The sequence below is a fragment of the Trachurus japonicus genome, chromosome 12 (genome assembly GCF_045865225.1).
Source record: "Trachurus japonicus isolate A0001 chromosome 12, Traja_1.0".
NCBI lineage: Eukaryota > Metazoa > Chordata > Actinopteri > Carangiformes > Carangidae > Trachurus > Trachurus japonicus.
In genome coordinates this window covers 26744564-26764902 of record NC_140918.1, presented here as the reverse complement: position 1 = coordinate 26764902, position 20339 = coordinate 26744564, and the positions used below count along the sequence as shown (strand labels likewise).

The 20339-nt window shown below is 46.7% G+C and overlaps 1 protein-coding gene across 1 annotated transcript; it reads left to right on the top strand.

Moving 5' to 3' along the window:
* Positions 1-8366: 8366 nt before the first annotated feature.
* Positions 8367-13499, top strand: LOC146977646 (uncharacterized). Its single transcript, XM_085794337.1, has 6 exons — positions 8367-8534; positions 8746-9073; positions 9137-9733; positions 9807-10445; positions 12078-12492; positions 12593-13499. Exons 1-6 carry the CDS (start codon positions 8367-8369, stop codon positions 13497-13499), a joined length of 3054 nt encoding a protein of 1017 aa, XP_085650463.1.
* Positions 13500-20339: the final 6840 nt, after the last annotated feature.

Sequence of the window (20339 nt, the reverse complement as noted above, 5' to 3'; positions counted from 1 at the left end):
CTGGGGCCTCATTTATCAAAGAGCGTGTAAAAGTCCTCTTAAATTTTCAGTACGACGGAAAGGCAAAATGTGCGTAAGACCAAAAAATATACACTCTTTTCAGATCTATCAAACTCCGCGTACACACGGCTGCACGGTATTTCCCTTGATAGATCACACCGGACCTGAGAAAAGCGTGGATGAGAACACGCCTCATACCCAGCCCCCTAAACGGCCCCACGCAACCATAAGTGGTCAATGCAAATCAGTTACGTGCATATTAAGTAGCCATGTGCACTCTGGAAACGTGTGGAATGACGTCAGTGGAAGACGGTGAAGACAACAGACGGACGGAGAGCGGAGAAAGAAGCGGAATTTCTCTGAAAGCGAGATACACGGTAACACGGCAATATCAGTCAGAAACATCATCTTGCATTGAAAGGCTACAATAAAAACAAAAAACTCCCAAATCTAAATGAAACAGAACAGAAAGAAGAAGAATCATATTTATTCTGCCCCTTATTTTAGATTATGTCATAATCTAAGCAGGGTTTCCACTGCCAGTCAGTACTACTTTGCACCCCTTTCCACTAACCCCCCACTGCCGTTCACTGGACGACTTTGATTTTCATTTGTGCATAGCTATATATTAAAAAAAACAAAAAAAAAACATTGAAGTCCACCAGTCTGTGACTTTTCCTAAAATGATGTTGGGCAGCACCCAGTTTTGTTAAATACAATAAATATTATTCACACAAAAAATATCGATCATGTTTTCTCATTTGCTTTGATTTGCTCCGACATTATTGGGCTTGCTGCTTGCTTGTGTGTGTCCAGTCTGGCTACGTAACACACGCACGTCGCAGAAATTATTTTCCAGACTGGACAGACGGGTTGTGGAAGAGGTGTAGCCTACATGCAGGGTGAAAATATCAATATGATATCAAAAGAAAACGAAATTCGTTTTATAAAGCCAGTATTTAGGAGCAAACTAGTGTAAATGCACAGGGGAAACATCTGAGTCGCTGTGCTTCTCATGTAAAGTGCCGACGTCAACACGTGTGCGGTGGTGGTGGTGGTGGTGGTGGGGGGGGGTCATGATCACCACCACTTGCTACTTCAACACTATAAACAGTGTCCGCGCTCCTCTCTCCCTCTCACACTGCAGTTCTCTGACTCTGCAGCGGTGTCGCCAATTCCTCCTGTTCCTCAAAAAGCGTGTAAATGCCGGTACGCCATGGTCGGACTGGTCGTAAATTTTTGCACTTACTCCCGACAAGTTTTGGTTTGATAGATCCCAAATTAGGCGGAGAAAAGTGCGTACGCACAAAATGGGGGAAAGAGCGTGTAAAAAAACGTGTATCCACAATGATAAATGAGGCCCCTGGGGCCTCATTTATCATTGTGGATACACAAGCGTGTAAAAAAGCGTGTATCCCCAATGATAAATGAGGCCCCAGGGGCCTCATTTATCAATGATAAATGAGGCCCCTGGGGCCTCATTTATCATTGTGGATACACGCTTTTTTTACACGCTCTTTCCCCCATTTTGTGCGTACGCACTTTTCTCCGCCTAATTTGGGATCTATCAAACCAAAACTTGTCGGGAGTAAGAGCAAAAATTTACGACCAGTCCGACCATGGCGTACCGGCATTTACACGCTTTTTGAAGAACAAGAGGAATTGGCGACGCCGCTGCAGAGTCAGAGAACTGCAGTATGCGAGGGAGAGAGGAGCGCGGACACTGTTTGAAGTAGCAAGTGGTGGTGATGATGACCCCCCCCCCCCACCACCACCACCACCACCACCACCACCACCACCACCACCGCACACGTGTTGACGTCGGCACTTTACATGAAAAGCACAGCGACTCAGATTTTTCCCCCGTGCATTTACACTAGTTTGCTCCTAAATACTGGCTTTATAAAACGAATTTCGTTTTCTTTTGATATCATATTGATATTTTTCCCTTGCATGTAGGCTACAACTCTTCCACAACCAGTCTGTCCAGTCTGGAAAATAATTTCTGCGACGTGCGTGTGTTACGTAGCCAGACTGGACACACACAAGCAAGCAGCAAGCACAATAATGTCGGCGCAAATCAAAGCAAATGAGAAAACATGATCGATATTTTTTGTGTGAATAATATTCATTGTATTTAACAAAACTGGGTGCTGCCCAACATCATTTTAGGAAAAGTCACAGACTGGTGGACTTCAATGTTTTTTTGTTTTTTTTAAAATATATAGCTATGCACAAATGAAAATCAAATCTTCCAGTGAACGGAAGTTGGGGGTTAGTGGAAAGGGGTGCAAAGTACTGACTGGCAGTGGAAACCCTGCTTTAAATTATTATGACATAATCTAAAATAAAGGGGCAGAATAAATATGATTCTTCTTCTTTCTGTTCTGTTTCATTTAGATTTGGGAGGTTTTTTTGTTTTTATTGTAGCCTTTCAATGCAAGATGATGTTTCTGACTGATATTGCCGTGTTACCGTGTATCTCGCTTTCAGAGAAATTCCGCTTCTTTCTCCGCTCTCCGTCCGTCTGTTGTCTTCACCGTCTTCCACTGACGTCATTCCACACGTTTCCAGAGTGCACATGGCTACTTAATATGCACGTAACTGATTTGCATTGACCACATATGGTTGCGTGGGGCCGTTTAGGGGGCTGGGTATGAGGCGTGTTATCATCCACGCTTTTCTCAGGTCCGGTGTGATCTATCAAGGGAAATACCGTGCAGCCGTGTGTACGCGGAGTTTGATAGATCTGAAAAGAGTGTATATTTTTTGGTCGTAGGCACATTTTGCCTTTCCGTCGTACTGAAAATTTAAGAGGACTTTTACACGCTCTTTGATAAATGAGGCCCCTTGTGGATACACGTTTTTTTACACGCTCTTTGCCCCGTTTTGTGCGTACGCACTTTTCTCCGCCTAATTTGGGATCTATCAAACCAAAACCTGTCGGGAGAAAGTGCCGAAATTTACGACCAGTCCGACCATGGCGTACCGGCATTTACACGCTTTTTGAAGAACAGGAGGAATTGGCGACGCCGCTGCAGAGTCAGAGAACTGCAGTATGAGAGGGAGAGAGGAGCGCGGACACTGTTTGAAGTAGCAAGTGGTGGTGATGATGACCCCCCCCCACACACACACACACCACCACCACCACCACCACCACCGCTGCACACGTGTTGACGTCGGCACTTTACGCACAGCGACTCAGATTTTTCCCCTGTGCATTTACACTAGTTTGCTCCTAAATATTGGCTTTATAAAACGAATTTCGTTTTCTTTTGATATCATATTGATATTTTTCCCTTGCATGTAGGCTACACTCTTCCACAACCTGTCCAGTCTGGAAAATAATTTCTGCGACTGGACACACACAAGCAAGCAGCAAGCACAATAATGTCGGCGCAAATCAAAGCAAATGAGAAAACATGATCGATATTTTTTGTGTGAATAATATTTATTGTATTTAACAAAAATGGGTGCTGCCCAACATCATTTTAGGAAAAGTCACAGACTGGTGGACTTCAATGTTTTTTTTTTTGTTTTTTTTTTAAATATATAGCTATGCACAAATGAAAGTCAAAGTCTTCCAGTGAACGGAAGTTGGGGGTTAGTGGAAAGGGGTGCAAAGTAGTAGGCTACTGACTGGCAGTGGAAACCCTGCTTTAAATTATTATGACATAATCTAAAATAAGGGGCAGAATAAATATGATTCTTCTTCTTTCTGTTCTGTTTCATTTAGATTTGGGAGTTTTTTGTTTTTATTGTAGCCTTTCAATGCAAGATGATGTTTCTGACTGATATTGCCGTGTTACCGTGTATCTCGCTTTCAGAGAAATTCCGCTTCTTTCTCCGCTCTCCGTCCGTCTGTTGTCTTCACCGTCTTCCACTGACGTCATTCCACACGTTTCCAGAGTGCACATGGCTACTTAATATGCACGTAACTGATTTGCATTGACCACATATGGTTGCCCGGGGCTGTTTAGGGGGCTGGGTATGAGGCGTGTTCTCATTCACGCTTTTCTCAGGTCCGGTGTGATCTATCAAGGGAAATAGAGATTGCCAGCGTGTCGTCATCATGACGTATTCCCGGCGGGGAACGCAAAGCATTGTGGGAAACTTTGGCACAAACAAACGCGCCAGACTTTGAATTTGTGGAGGCAAGAACGCTAGTTTCAAATATCTACTGCTCTGGTTTGAAGATGCCATCAACCTGCTGTGTTGTGAACTGCAACAGTCGTTCGCACGATAGACAGGGCAAAAAGTTACATTTAGTACCATATAAGTAAGGGATAATGTATAGTTCGGAGGTTGTTATGGAGAAATAAACCCCGACAGGTTGTATGGAACCCGGTTTCATTCAACATGAAGGGGTTTATTTCTCCATAACAACCGACCAACTGTACATTATCCCGCTTATTACACGGTTTACGAGTGAAATAATTAATTTGAAACATAATGTTGATCAAAATACGACTTTCATCGATTTAAAATTGCATTTAGCGAATCTGCAAGACCACTTCCGCTGTTTTGCCGAGCCTCCTCCCGTTCGTGCATTTGAAGCCTTTGATAATCAATCAGTGGATCGATAGATTACCATACACGTGTTAAGATGTGTGTATTGTGTGTAGTCGTATCTGTCATAAACAAGAGATTAACTTTACTGTTTACGGGGTGCGTTTGTGTCGTGGAGCCGCGGTGCCAGCTGCACCGAGACGAGAGGAGAGCTGTGACACCGGGTCAGAGGCTCTGATCAGCAGGTTTGGTTTCCAGCCACGATGTGGAAGGAGCCTCCACTCTCCTTGTAACAAGTTACAAGTCATTTATCTCTAACATCACTATTAGTCCGACGCTGTTTAATGACGGTAAAAATGAAACACAAGGTAAATATCCTGCATAGTTTCTCTTTTCTGTGCTGCGCTGATCAGAGCGGCGTCCCTAGCAACGGTCTGTTATACGTGACGAAGGTCCGTTATACAGAAATAACAGACCGCAGAACGCAGCACTGGACCAATCAGAGCAGCATTTAATAGAGCCGTGTAATAATTATATATATATGGGTGCTGGAAGTTGGGCAGCAGGTTAATGTCAGCGGACCACACCATGTTCATAGGGATCCAGCCCTTTGATTGTCTTTATTTTGTCCTCGTATCGTTTATTTGCGGCTGGATTTAGTTTTAGGCGGTATGGTTCTTTTTGTTTTCCTTTGCCCGCTGCATTGTGCCAGTTAATTCTGTTTTTTATTGTACTTTTGTTATTATTTACATTGTCCATGTCTAGCGCGCTATGTAGATCGGGGGAAATTGGCCAAAGATACCCACAATCCTTTGCGTTTCTGATGACGTTGCCGCCCAGTTGGTCACGTGTCTTGGCAATCTCTATACCGTGCAGCCGTGTGTACGCGGAGTTTGATAGATCTGAAAAGAGTGTATATTTTTTGGTCGTACGCACATTTTGCCTTTCCGTCGTACTGAAAATTTAAGAGGACTTTTACACGCTCTTTGATAAATGAGGCCCCAGAATGATGTGCAAAATAGGCATAGACAACATAGCAACAGGTATTACAGCCCACGTGCATTCATCATTGTATCATTGTAAGGATACTACCATCTCAAGTTATCAATTAAACATTTGTTTATTAATCATTCATTAAACATTTTAAGCCCCATCATGATAGATATACAGACAGTGTTGCACTCATACTCAAAACATATTTTTTAGGATTCAAAGTGTAGCCTACCAAAAATGTTCTAAAATGTCCAACAAATATTATATTATTATTATTATTATTATTATTATTATTATAAAAATGTTTAAAAAGCAGTGGTTCCCATGGAGTCGCTGATGTTACTAGAACAAACCTGACTCTTAACATACATTTTCTGATTAAATCACAATTTCATCTGAAGCTCGTGCTAAAGTTGGTTTTGACCCACTTCATTAGAATATAAAATAACAAATGAAAGAATTTACCATGATTGACATTTGGATCTATTTCGACCTCACTCAGACCGTCACCACGGTCTTCACCTTGAATGATGCCCGTCCTACTCATAGACTGTAAAAAGAATGGGTCTCATTCATGAAACGTGAGTAAATCTGTGTGTAGATTTGCACATAAAAGCTCACTCTACTAAAACTCTACTCCGGATTCATGAACGGTGCGGGAAACTCAGATTTGATCGTAAACACGTGTGTAACTTCATGAATGCCAACCCATCGTAAACTAACAACACACCCCCGGTGATCAGCAATTAGCATAGATCTCCATACATGAATAGCCATATAAGGAGATCCTGACCACCATATTAGGAGGTAGGTGCATCCTGCTCACCTGCAGCCATGACGCAAACGAGGAAAGAGGGAGAGAGAGAAAAAAGGAGAGAAATCGCGGACCGAAGTCATTTTGGGTGAAGTGGAGTCCAGAAAAAATATTTTATTCTCTTCTGTTAGTAGTGGTGTGACTGGGACAGGTCAAAGGCGTGGAGGGAAAAAACAGATGTAGTGAATTAAGTAGGCCTATCCTTGGTTGATTAAAGAATCGTTTAAGAAGTAAAGCCAGAATAGTTTGATATGAAACATGAAAAACAAAACAAAAAAACACACAACTACAGAGCTACAGCAGCGACAGGAAGGGGAGGCTCTTCACAGCCTCAGCTGTAGAGGAGCATGGTTGTATCAACACATGAAGTTATATAGGCAGGTTATATTGTTAGAGAAGCACCAGCCGTCTGTCACAGCTCCATCCAAACCGGTGCCGACTGCGCTACTGCGCAGGGTCAAGTGTGCGCCCACCGAGCGTGTAGCAACACAAAAAAGTTTTTTCCGGTTTTATATCATATTATCATCATAAGATGGAGCCTTGACGTGTTTGTGCGTGTCCGATCCCTAAAACGTCTCTCTCTCCAAATATTTTTAATTGTTTGTCATATTTCAAAGGTGTCGGCGTATTTTGAACATGAGAGAGAGTAATACGGATTAAAATTGTAATTTTCAACAGTGACAAGCAGTAGCCTATCTATTTGCATTCCTACATTTACACAAGCGCTACACACAGTCCGGAGCAGGTGTAGATTTTGTGAGTAGCTACGAAAAAATCAGCACTACTAAAAGATTGATGAATGCGGAAATCCACGTAAATTTGCGCTGCTCAGGGTTTACACACAAATCCGTGCTGCTCACGTTTCATGAATGAGACCCAATGGACGTAGCACCCGTGACTTCACCCATTGGTTTGGGGGAGTCTGTTTTGTGCCGCTACTACGGGGGTTTGAACCGCGCCATGTTGGATTCTACTTGCCATATTTGGAGAGGTGCGGCCGTTGGCCGGCCGAGAGCCCGCCCACTGGCCTCGTAGCAGTGGTCTCCGGACCTGTCACTCAACGTTTCAGCGCCCTAATTGGCCAGAACTTTAAACCTAATAATAGTAAAACGGTAGAGTTTTAAAAAAATTCACCCCCCTCAGAGTGTGTGCGGGGGTAGAAACTATCGGTTGAGACCAAAAAAATAAAATGTACCAGGCTGTAAATATGTTTTTTTAAGCTGTAAAATCGGCTATTTTAACATGGGGCTCAATTGGAGTTGCTCCCTTCTGGAGCCAGCCCCCAGCGACAGCCGAGGGGATTGCAGTTTTTTGAACGCGGAAGTGAGCTTCACTTCTCAGACCGACAACTGCCCCCTTGGTCCTACTACCTCGAGACCTTATGACAACAATGTCATGTGACTGACCTTAGGAGGTGCGGCCCCGAGCCTATAAGGGGTTCCGGGTGACGTTGCCTCCGCCTCTTTGCCTTTCTCGCCTCATCCGAGACCGTGAGTATTATTGTTTCTGGACCCCACCATCAATCCTCCACTACGGTGCAGGTGCCTAGGGTCCCTGTGGATTGCGTGGGTGTCGGTGAGTTTCATGTGTTTACTAGCGCGTCGGACGTGACAGTCCATTCTTTATTCCTGCTCGTTACAGGTGTCTTTCCAGTGTTACGTCTGGTCGGAGCACGGTGAGCGGTGAGCGCCGGTGAGTGAACTTCTGCATAGCGCAGTTTTCAAAGTGTTTTGTGATAATTCTTTCTGTTGTTTTGACCCGACGGCTGGCTGTTCGCAGTGAGCGGGTGTTTGTGGGACAGTCCCTCGTGCGTTCGCGCACGCGGAGGGGACGCCATATACTTTTTCCTCACGTGAGGTCCTTTTGTGTTCATTGTTGTCTGAGTAGAGGTAAGTCACTCAGGACATTAAAGTAACTGGTTACTGGTTTAATTTGAGTTTATTGGTGTGGCTTTGATTTGCTTTATCCCCTGTTCGCAGTGGGGTATCAGCCAGTGAAATCCAGGTGAATTTTATTTTTTTTGGAAAATCCCCCCCGTTTTATGTTAGTTATGGCCTCCCAGTGCTGCAGGTATTGCCAGGTGGCCATGGATCCACGTGATGGCCACAGGGAGTGCTCCCACTGCTTGGGGATGGCACACCTGGTGGAGGATGTGGAGAGTCCGTGCCTGGCTGCAGCCGAGCTCCCTCTGGAGGAGCGCAGGCGCAGAGCCAAAATGGCGGAGGAGACAAAAGGGCAGCTCTCCCTCCCCCGGAAGTAAAGGACGGCAGGCGCAGCTCAAAGCGGAGCAGGAGCCGCAAGCAGGCGCATAGTCCTGAGCACAGTAGAGGACATGGCCCCGAGACGTCTGCTCGGGGAAAACGGCCCAGCCCGGAAACTGACACACACAGCCTGAGGAGACTCAGCTCCAAATCCTGGCCGCTATCCAGGGGCTGTCAGAGAGGCTCAATAGGATTGAGGCTCAGCAGCCCGCGGCCGCCCCAGCCACGGAGCCGCAGGGGCAAGGTGCGGCCTCTCAGGGGGATCTGCCGTCGTTTCAGGAAGAGAGGACGGGCTCACCGGATGTCCTCTCCCTGTACGCCTGCAGCTACTTTGGTGGGAGCGCGAGCCAGTCCGAGGAGAAGCTCAACTCCTCACTGTGCTTGGAGTCAGAGCGCGGTAGTGGTCGAGACAATGGCTCCCCGGCGCTGGATGTCACATCAAGAATTTTGAGTGCAGCCAAGATTATTGGGCTCTCGGTGCCGGCGGAGGCTCCAAGTGCGGTGGAAGGCGTGTAGGCTGGCATTTCTCGGCCCCAGCCTTCAGTCTCTGTGCCGGCAGCTGAGGACTACCTGCAAATGCTTAGAAAGGCTTGGAATAACCCAGCGGCGGCGCCTCAGTTCAACGCAGATTGTCGGAGGCTGACGAAGCCCCAGTTTCCTCCGGACACGGGGCTGGCAGATATGCCACCGGTGGAGGGGGAGATGGCGGCCCTGGCGTTGCTCGGTCCCGAGCGGGTCACGGCCAACCCTCGCTGCCCGGTGAAGGAGTGCCACAAGACGGACAGCCTGGTTTGTCGCACGTTCAATGCAGCTGCACGCGCGGCTCGCTCCGGGAACGCGCTGGCCATTTTGCTGGCAGCAATTCGGAAGACGGTCGGCCAAGAGGAGCAGGACACACTGAACCTCATTGAGGCGGCTCAGGTGAGTCACGCCCAGCTGACGCGGGATATGGGCGTAGCTATGTCGTCGGCCGTGCTAGCACGCCGGCAGGTCTGGCTGGCGCAGACGACGTTGCCAGAGATGATCAGGAAGGAGCTCACTAACTTGCCTGTGGTGCCAGGCAGAGTGTTTCACCCCGATTCCCAGGGCTTGCTGGATAAGGCGGAGAAGTCCCGACATACGAAGGACAGCATCCGGCGGACGTTCAGCAGGCACGGTGCTTCCAGTTACAGAGCTAGGGGCGCCCCCCTGCCTCCACCTCAGGTATCGTGGTCCCGTGCCTTCGACAGACGACAGGGCGCAGACATGGGGATTTCTGGGGAGACTGCTAGGCAGCCATCACAGCGCCAGCGGTACGGGTCCCGGTCGGGTCCAAGAGGGACGCCGCAGAAAAGACGCCCCCCCAGAGGTCCAGGGCCTCATGGGAGTGCCTGACGCTCCAGGGCCGGCCGTCGAGCCTGTTTCCCAGCTTCGCCTGGACAGCTGGGAAAAATCAGTTTCAGATCCGTGGGTTCTGTCCACCGTGGGGACAGGTTACCGGGTCCAGTTTCGACGGCGACCCCCTCCCTTTACCGGGGTCCACATGACAGTGGTAAGGGATACAGTCCAGGCGCAGGTGTTGGCTGCGGAGGTCACGACCCTCCTTCAGAAGGAGGCGATCGTCAGGGTAGACTCCAGCGCACAGCACGCTGGGTTCTACTCCAAGTACTTTTTAACTCCGAAAAAAGATGGCACCCTGCCACCAATTTTAGACTTGAGGCACCTAAACAAATTTGTAAAGGTCCTCCCGTTCAAGATGTTGACGACGAGGCAGATTCTGCACACCATCGAGAAGGGGGAGTGGTTCACGTCCCTCGATCTTAAGGACGCCTATTTCCACGTCCCCATCTGCGAAAACCACTGGCTGTTCCTCCGGTTTGCATTCCAAGGCAGTGGCGTAGATGACGTAGGGTTGGTGGGTTTTGTAAACCCATGGGCCCTCTTGTGGTGAAATCCTGCGGCCCCCACACTGCCGAGGATTTTTTTTTTTTTTTTGGTTTAAATCAGGGGCGGGCTGGTCATAGGGAGGTTCGGGACGCGGTTGACCGCGGCTGCCTTCCGTCGCAGCGCAGGTAGCACAGTGTAACATCAGACTGGGTCACTGCATTATGTTGCATATTAAGGGGGGATACGAGCGGGCGCGGCCCCTCCCAATTTGAGCTGATCCATGCGTCTATTAGCCTACATCAAATTAAACAACAGAAGCTGGTCTACAACATGTAAACTGGTTGTACATTTCCTCTTACCTTTGCTGTTTTGCCGTGAAAAGTTTGTTTTATGGGTAAATCCCATAGACCAGGGGTGCTCATTACGATTGGGTCGATCGCGTGATGAAGAACAAAAAAAAAGTATATTTTAAAAAACACAGTTGTCTGGACAGCAGCATTTTTCTCACAACCGACCTCAAAAGCGAGGGCAGGTCCGCATTCCGGGTGAGTCACACTCTCCGCCGTTGTCTTTGTTGTCACTTTGTTGCGCCACAGAGAGCACATGGCTACTTAATATGCACGTGCTGACCATAGCCTATATGGTTGTGCTGAGGCATTCTGGGGGTGGAATATGAGGTGTGTTCATGTCCGCACCATTCTTGGGTCCGGTGTGATTTATCAATGGAATATTGCGGAGAGTTGTGTGTACGCACAGCTTGATCAGTGTTTCCAACTGTGTTTACGTGCGGTGCGCACGCACGCGAGAGAGGCGGCAGGTTGAGAGGCTGACTGGCGGAGATGAGAGATGGTGAAACACTAGCATGATTATTAAAAAAACACCATCTCTTATCTCTGCCCGCACATAGACAGACACAGGTTCACATACAGACAGGGGCGCACGGTAAATGCAGCTGCAGCGCTATTAACCCCCCACATAGTCCGACAAACGACTGGATGACTAAAAGTGTATGGACATTTATTGTGCCATATGGATTCATGCAGTTATGAAAGGTAGGCTACACCGACATATTGTATATGAAGTGTTATGTATGTTCATATACTAGGCTATAAATAAACGTGAATCATTAATAATGTTGGTAGATCATTTTGACTTGGTCACTTGAAAAGTAGCTCTCAGGCTGAAAAAGTGTGAGCACCCCTGCCATAGACTGTAAGGTAAATCCACAATATTTCCAGTTTGAACAGAACTTTGACAGGTGTTAGCTACATCTAAATCGGTCTGGACGGGCTTTAGGAGCGGCCGAACCTTTGTTGTTTATTTATTTATTTATTTTTTTCAACTTTATTTAAAGTTGTAGCAACAACAACATTTCAGTCTTTCCAGCTCACATTCGTTACAACAGTAACAGCACACTTTATCAGAATCAACCACTGCAGAGTTAATGTTCATACATTGTACAATCATTTGATAGAGGTTTTGAGCTTTAGCAGCATCATTCTGAAGGACACTCATCTAAAATATGATTTTTTTCTGTCCTCTATTTGTGTGTGCAATGTGGCCCGCTGCGCACGCGGGCCCCTTGGACCTCAAAACCCATGTGGAATACAGCCCAGCTACGCCACTGTTCCAAGGGCAGGCCTATCAGTTCAGGGTCCTCCCCTTCGGCCTGTCACTGTCCCCCAGAGTGTTCACCAGGGTGGTGGCAGCGGCACTGTCTCCTTTGCAGGCAAAGGGCCTGAAAATATTGCCGTACCTGGACGACTGGCTGATCTGTGCCCCCAGTCGCAGTCAGGTGCTCCAGGACACGAAGGTGGTTATGGACCACGTTCAGGACCTGGGCTTCAAGGTAAATCTGAAAAAAAGCAATCTCGAACCTACACAACAGGCGGTGTTTCTGGGGCTACTTCTCGACTCCCTCACTATGACGGCCTCTCTCACTCCTCGGAGGGTCGGAAATCTGGTGGCCTTAGCGGAGCAGTTTCAGCCGGGCAGGCGGCTGGAAGTGGCTCAGTTTCAGAGGCTGTTAGGGATGATTTCAGCGGCAGTGTCGGTGGTTCCCTTGGGCCTTCTCAGAGCTCGGCCTTCTCAGAGCTCGGCCTCTGCAGAGGTGGCTGAATGCCTTTGGTCTTCATCCGAAACGAGACAGACGGGTGAAGCTCAGGGTGACACGGCGGTTCGTCCAGGCACTGCACCCTTGGACGGACAAGGCCCTCTTGGCCGTGGGGGTCCCATTGGGGGATCTCCCTTCACGGCGAGCAGTAGTGTCCACAGACGCCTCCCTGGCGGGCTGGGAAGGCAGGATGGTGAGGGGTGTATGGGGCCCACACTGGATGGGCCAACACATCAATTTGCTGGAGCTGAGGGCGGTCCACCTAGCGTTGATGGAGCTCCTCCCCTTTATCAGGGGCAGGCACGTTTTAGTGAGGTCGGACAACTCCTCTACGGTTTACCACATAAACCACCAAGGGGGAACCAAGTCTCTCCGGTGTCTCCAGGTGACCAGGAGGCTCCTGCTGTGGACGTTTCCCCGTCTAGCGTCCCTCAGGGCGCTCTTCATTCCGGGGGTGGAGAATCTGGCGGCGGACCTCCTATCCAGGACCGGACACCTCCCAGGCGAATGGCGACTACACCCGCAGGTCGTGGAGCGGCTCTGGTCCCAATTCGGCAGAGCACAGGTCGATCTCTTTGCGTCCGCAAGGACAGCCCACTGCGACCAGTGGTTCTCCCTGGAGTCTCAGGGGGCTCCCCTGGGAATAGATGCACTGTCTCACGAGTGGCCGACAGGCTTATTGTATGCTTTTCCCCCGTTTCCTCTGATCCCCCATGTCCTCCACAGAGTGGCCGCAGGACGTTACAGGGTTTTGCTGATAGCTCCCAGGTGGCCCGGGAGGCCCTGGTTTCCGGCTCTCCTCCGGCTGGTCCACGGCCAACCATGGCCCTTGCCGGTCAGGGCGGACCTGCTGTCCCAGGCAGAGGGTCAGGTCTGGCACCCCAGACCGGCGGTGCTGCAGTTGTGGGCTTGGCCGCTCAGCAGCCCCAGGCTGAGGAGCTAGACGAGGCAGTGTTGCATACTCTAAGGAGCGCTAGAGCTCCTTCCACACGGGCCAGTTACAGTCAGAAATGGAGAGTGTTCTCTGACTGGTGTCGCCAGCGGCAGGTGGACCCCTCCGCGTGCTCGGTGCACCTCGTCTTGCGCTTCCTGCAGTCCCTTTTGGACTCTGGGAAAGCTTCTAGCTAGGGCTGGGCGATAAAACGATAACAATAACTATTGATCAATAACCTTTCCTCGATAGCGATATGAAACAATGTCGATAGACTTTTCGATAGATTGCATTCATCCATCTTTTGACAGACAATACAAAACAGCCAATGACAACGAGAGTTGCGCCGTGCTGAACCAATGACGTGGCTGGAATAGAGCATGCCAGCAGCTAGTGGGCGTGTTGGTTTCTATTACGCTAGCTTACATCACAGTCGATGGTTGGTTTTTGCTAGTGCTGCAGCCGTTTATTAAAGAAATGAGTGCGGAAGAAGCGACGCAAGACACGGCACAAGGCGTCGTGGAAGACATTGTTGATAAGAAGGGCCAGAAAAGTTCGGTGGTGTGGAGGTACTTCGGGTTTTTGAAGTCCGACGCTAAGCAGAAAAGTGTACACTGCAAATTATGCCGGGCACATGTCCCGACAAAGGCAGGTAATACTACAAATCTCTTTCATCACCTCAAGCAGCGCCACCCGATTGAGCACGGAGAATGCAAACGTTTACAGACACAGCCCGAAACAAGTGGCTCTATTCCCCCTGCAACAGCGCCTGTGCAGCAGCAACAGAGGACCATAGAGTCTGCTTTTTCCAGCGCCATGCCATATGATAAAAACTCGAAGAGACACCGCAACGTTACTAATGCAGTAGCGTACTGTATTGCTAAAGACATGCTACCAATAAGCACTGTGGAAAACAAGGGGTTCAAGCAGATGCTAAACGTTATGGACCCTCGTTACAAACTGCCGGGACGTAAACATTTCTCCCAGACCGCACTCCCACATATGTACAATGAGTGTAGAGAGCGAGTCGTGAAAGAATTGGAAAAAGTTACGCACTTTGCTACGACGTCAGATTTGTGGTCAAGTCGCACATCTGAGCCATACATGAGCCTCACTGTCCACTTCATTGACGAAGACTGGAATCTAGTGAACAAATGCCTTCAAACGGTGTACTTTCCAGAAGACCACACAGGTGAAATAATTGCTGCAGGACTGTCAGAAGCACTTGAATCCTGGGGTTTGAATGAAGACAAACAAGTCTGCATTACAACAGACAGTGGGGCAAATATAGTCAAGGCCACATCCCTCAACAACTGGACTCGTCTGCAGTGCTTTGGACATCGACTTCACTCAGCTGTTGGTAAGCCCCCCCCCCTCCCCTGCTGTATTTATCCCTGCCTTTGCTGAAATAATTTGTATCCCTGGTGTTTTTAAAATGTATGCAAACAATCACAATCTTGACAGGGTGATTACAGATTGGCATGTTAAATTAGCAATTAATTTACTGTACTGTTGGATGATTTCACATTACTTATTTGTCTGGCTTGCCAACACTGAAAAAATTGTGCTCTACTTAAGTAATCTTTTTTTGTTTGATTAATTAAAAAATAATTAATTTTAAACAGGAGACAGAAACAGGAACAATATATACTGTAAAGTAACAACCTCAACAGTTTAATTTATGCTGTTACTGTTTACCTTTTTTCCTCAGAGAGAGCAGGAAAAGACAAGAGGGTGGAGCGAGCTGTGGGTGTGTGTAAGAAAGTGGTGGCTTCCTTCACTTTCTCGTGGAAGAAGAAGAGAGACTTGGCTGCTGCTCAGGAAGAGTTTCATCTACCCCAACACAAGCTGGTGACAGAGTCCCCCACCAGGTGGGGCTCCCGTCAGAAAATGATTGAGAGAGTGTTAGAGCAACACAAAGCCATCTCACAGGTATTGGGTGCAGATAAGAAGACCAGGCATTTGGTTCCCTCCTGGCAAGACCTAGAGGTGCTGGAGGCTATGCATGGGGCCCTGAATCCTCTACTGGAGTTCACCAATGCACTCTCTGGTGAATGTTATGTGAGTGTGTCCTACCTTAAACCAATGCTGCATCTCTTCAAAACAGAGATTCTGAAAACCTCTGACAAAGAATCACCACTCACAAAGGACATGAAGATGACAGTCATGGCATACCTGGAGGAAAAGTATGCTGACCAGAAAACAGATGACCTGCTTGACATTGCAACCTTGGATCCACGCTTTAAGGTACAGTACATCAAGCCAGAGAAGGTTGATGTCATCAAAATGAGAGCAGTGTCTGAGATGTTGGAGGGAAACCAGGACCAGTCCACTTCAGCCAGAACCGAGGGACCAGGAGAGGACGGGGCAGGAGCTGCAGCTGCAGTGTTACCCACCCAGAAGAAACAAAGAAAATCCTTGGGCAGTTTCTTTAAGAAATCATGTCCCACCACCAGCACAGGACTTACTGACAAAGAGGCAGTAGAAAAGGAGCTCGACAACTATTTGCTCACACCAGATGCGGACAGTGAAATGGACCCACTGCAGTGGTGGAAAATCCATGAGAAAAACTTCCCAAGAGTGAGCTGCCTGGCCAAGCGCTACTTGTGTATCCCGGCGACCAGCACCCCCTCTGAGAGGGTATTCAGCACAGGGGGTAATATAGTGACCTGCAAAAGGGCATCTTTAAAACCAGAAGCAGTGGATAGACTTGTCTTCCTCACCCGCAATCTGTAGGCTTATGTCTGTCCGACCCAAAACATTGACAGCACTGAGCAGTGGGGCCCAATGTGTATTTTATTTATGTTGTGTTTGAAAAGCTGCCTGAAATTACACTGAGTGTGTAACAGTTTTTTTGTTGCTATTTTTGCTATTTATTGTTAGTTCTTTAAAAAAAACAATTTAATTTAAAACAGTCTATATGAAGGAGAAATTTTGATTTTGATACTTCTGATACTTATTCATGTGATATTCACAAAGTCATGTCTGTTTTGTTTACATTCTCCTGTTAAACTTGAAAGCTTTAAGATTTACATTTTTTTTTTTTGTTTGTTTGGAGTTGTTTGGAGAGATTTTAATTTAAAATACCTGTTCTGTGTTTATCTGTTCAAAATTATTATCTGTTATATATTATCTGTTCTCATCATGTTCAACTTTGACTGAAAATAAATATTTAATTAAAAATTAATCTTCTGATATCATCATCTCAACTAAGAGTAACAGGAAAAATTCACAAAATAGTGATTTGTTATATATCGCAATATATATCGATATCGACTGATATAAAAAATAATATCGTGATATGACTTTTTCCCATATCGCCCAGCCCTACTTCTAGCACTGTCAGGTTGTATTCAGTGGCTATTTCTGCTTTTCACGAGCTGGTCGGGGGCGCCTCAGTGGGGAGGCACCCCTTGGTCTCACAGTTTGTTAGAGGAGCGCACCGTTTGCGTCCGGGCAGGGTGCTTAGGGCTCTGTCATGGGACCTCTCCCTGGTCTTGAGGTCACTGACTCGAGCCCCTTACGAACCGGTGGCACAGGCAGATCTGAAATCCCTGTCGCATAAGACCTTGTTCCTGCTGGCAATCTGCTCTGCCAAGAGAGTCAGTGAGTTGCATGCTCTGTCCACCAGTGAGCAGTGCCTACGATGGAAGGCTGACGACTCGGGGGTTTCATTGTGGCCTAAAGCTGCGTTCCTGCCTAAGGTGGTAAACCCTCAGACAGTGAACCAGGTGATTGAAATAAGCTCATTCCAACCAGACCCGACTTCGGGGGAGGGGGACTTGGCCATGCGCACACTTTGCCCAGTGAGGGCATTGAGGGCCTACCTGGCGCGCACCCACCCGCTGAGACACTCACACTCACAACTGTTTGTCTGCTATGGGGGACACAAACGGGGGGCTGCTGTGTCTAAACAGTGCCTGTCACACTGGGTGGTAGACACTATCTCACAGGCGTATGAGGGGCTGGGTCTTCCAATACCTGGTACTCTGGTGGCACACTCGGTGAGGAGTGTGGCAACCTCCTGGGCTGCCCTGAAAGGTGTGCCCATGACAGAGATTTGTGCGGCGGCATCCTGGACCACCCCATGTACTTTTGCTCGGTTTTACAGGGTCAACGTGGCGGCGCCGGCTCCTTTGGGCGTGGCGGTGCTTTCTGCTGCTGGACGGAGCCAGGACAGGGTGGAGTCCTCAGTTCTGCACGACTTTGATGGTATGTGTCATCCAAGGTGAAGACCGTGGTGACGGTCTGAGTGAGGTCGAAATAGATCGTAAGTTATACCTATAACTATGGATCTATGAGACCGAACGATGACCGTCACCATTCTCTGTCGTTCAGAACCGGCTGAGGCGTTCCAGGCAGGAGGCGGAGGCGACGTCACCCGGAACCCCTTATAGGCTCGGGGCCGCGCCTCCTAACATTGACATTGTTGTCATAAGGTCTCGAGGATAGGTAGTAGGACGGGCATCATTCAAGGTGAAGACCGTGGTGACGGTCATCGTTCGGTCTCATAGATCCATAGTTATAGGTATAACTTACGTTACTACAGTTACAACACTAGCAGTTTTCATGTTATAGTCAGAGGAATGGATTGGCACAAAGGCAAAACACCCCCAGTGTTCATACGAAGACACACAATGGAGGTTTATGAGGGATGCTGAAGTGTGTGGCGACGTGATGAACTGTATTAAAGATGTTTATGAAATATTATATTATTATTATTATAATAAAAATGTTTAAAAAGCAGTGGTTCCCATGGAGTCGCTGATGTTACTAGAACAAACCTGACTCTTAACATACATTTTCTGATTAAATCACAATTTCATCTGAAGCTCGTGCTAAAGTTGGTTTTGACCCACTTCATTAGAATATAAAATAACAAATCAAAGAATTTACCATGATTGACATTTGGTTCTATATCCTGTAGCCTCTATTTAGTAAATGTGTTTATGTGTTTCCTGAAAAGTGTCACTGATGTTAACACCCTCAGTGTTCAGATGAGTTCTCATGATCATGACATTCTTATGTTCTCAGGTGTTACGAGATGCAAAACATTTGAACTAGCTAAATAAAAAAGTAAGGCAACAATAAAAAAAATAAAAATAGTGTAGAAAATACTTTATTGCTTTATCACCAAGATGTAGTCTACACACAGCCAAGATGTGCAGCCAATGTGTTACTTACGGTACGTGATTTAAACAGCAGAAATATAGGCTAATGAATTAGTCTACTGTAGGATAAGACATACAGACTTCTGGTTTATCAAGTTCAACATCCAGCGTCTGAAATGCCTAGATTGTGATCTAATAAAAATAAAATATAAGACCACCGATATAAGTCTCATAAAAAATGTACAGTTGTGTTCAAAATAATAGCAGTCCGACATCACTAGCAAGATAAACCACTGATTTTGTTAGAATTTCAACTTTTTTTTTTTCAACTTTTTCTAGAAGGTTTAGTAAAGGTATAGAAAACCAACAGACCCAACAGGCATAACGTGCATGCTGCTGATTCTGTGAAACTGAATCATTTACTGAAAGGGGCGTATTCAAAAAAATAGCAGTGCCAAGTTCAATTATTGAGGTCATTGATTATGTGAAAAAAATAGGTGTTAAACAGGTGGCCCTTATTCAAGGATCAAGGCAACTGATGCTGCATGTGCTGGCTGTGCATTTGTCCCTGAAAAACAGAGTAAAATGGGTAGTTCAAGACACTGTTCAGAAGAAGAGCATTCTTTGATTAAGAAATTAATAAAAGAGGGGAAAACCTATAAAGAAGTGCAGAAAATGATAGGCTGTTCAGCTAAAATTATATCAAAGGCTTTAAAATGGCAGCCAAAACCAGAAAGGCGAGGAAGAAAAAGAAAAACGACTATTCGAATGGATCGGAGAATAACCAAAATGGCAAAGGCTCAGCCAATGATCAGCTCTAGAAGGATCAAAGAAAATCTAAGATTGCCTGTGAGTACTGTAACAATCAGATGACGTCTATGTGAAGCCAAGCTACCACCAAGAAGCCCCTGCAAAGTCCCATTGTTAAAAAAAATACATGTAATGAAGTGGTTACAATTTGCCAAATAACACATTGACTGGCCTAAAAAGAAATGGTGTAATATTTTGTGGATTGATGAGAGTAAGATTGTTCTTTTTGGGTCTAAGGGCCACAGACAGTTTGTCAGACGTCCTGCAAACACTGAATTCAAGCCACAGTACACAGTGAAGACGGTGAAGCATGGTGGTGCAAGCATCATGATATGGGGATGTTTCTCGTACTATGGTGTTGGTCCTATTTATCGCATACCAGGGATCATGGATCAGTTTGAGTACATCAGAATACTGAAGTAGTCATGTTGCCGTATACTGAAGAGGAAATGACCCCAAACAAGACAATGACCCCAAACACACCAGCAAGCGTGTAAAGAAAGATGTCAACACTGCTATTTTTTTGAACATTATATTTCTTGACTTTCTATAAATTATCAAATTAAATTACTTTTTCCAATTTTCTTGGTTTGAAATGGAATGTGCTGTGTCCCCAATGCAGTTGTGTTCCTTAAAATACAATTTATTTGAAGAATTTTGAGGTTTACTCACCTTTTTAAACACACAGCTATTATTATGAACATAACTGTATATATGGATACATAGCTTTACTCGAGAAAAGAGTATGTTTTTGTATAATAACCCTCCTTTCTTCACCAGTGCAAACAAGTAATTTGCAACATGTTTATCACAGTAGTGGACAGATACTGTATCGCTACATGTAGCAACAGAGTAACATCATAAGAAAAGGACAGAGCTCTCAGTGAGTGTGTGTGGCTCTAAAAAGAGCCTTTGTTGTGTTGTTGAGGTA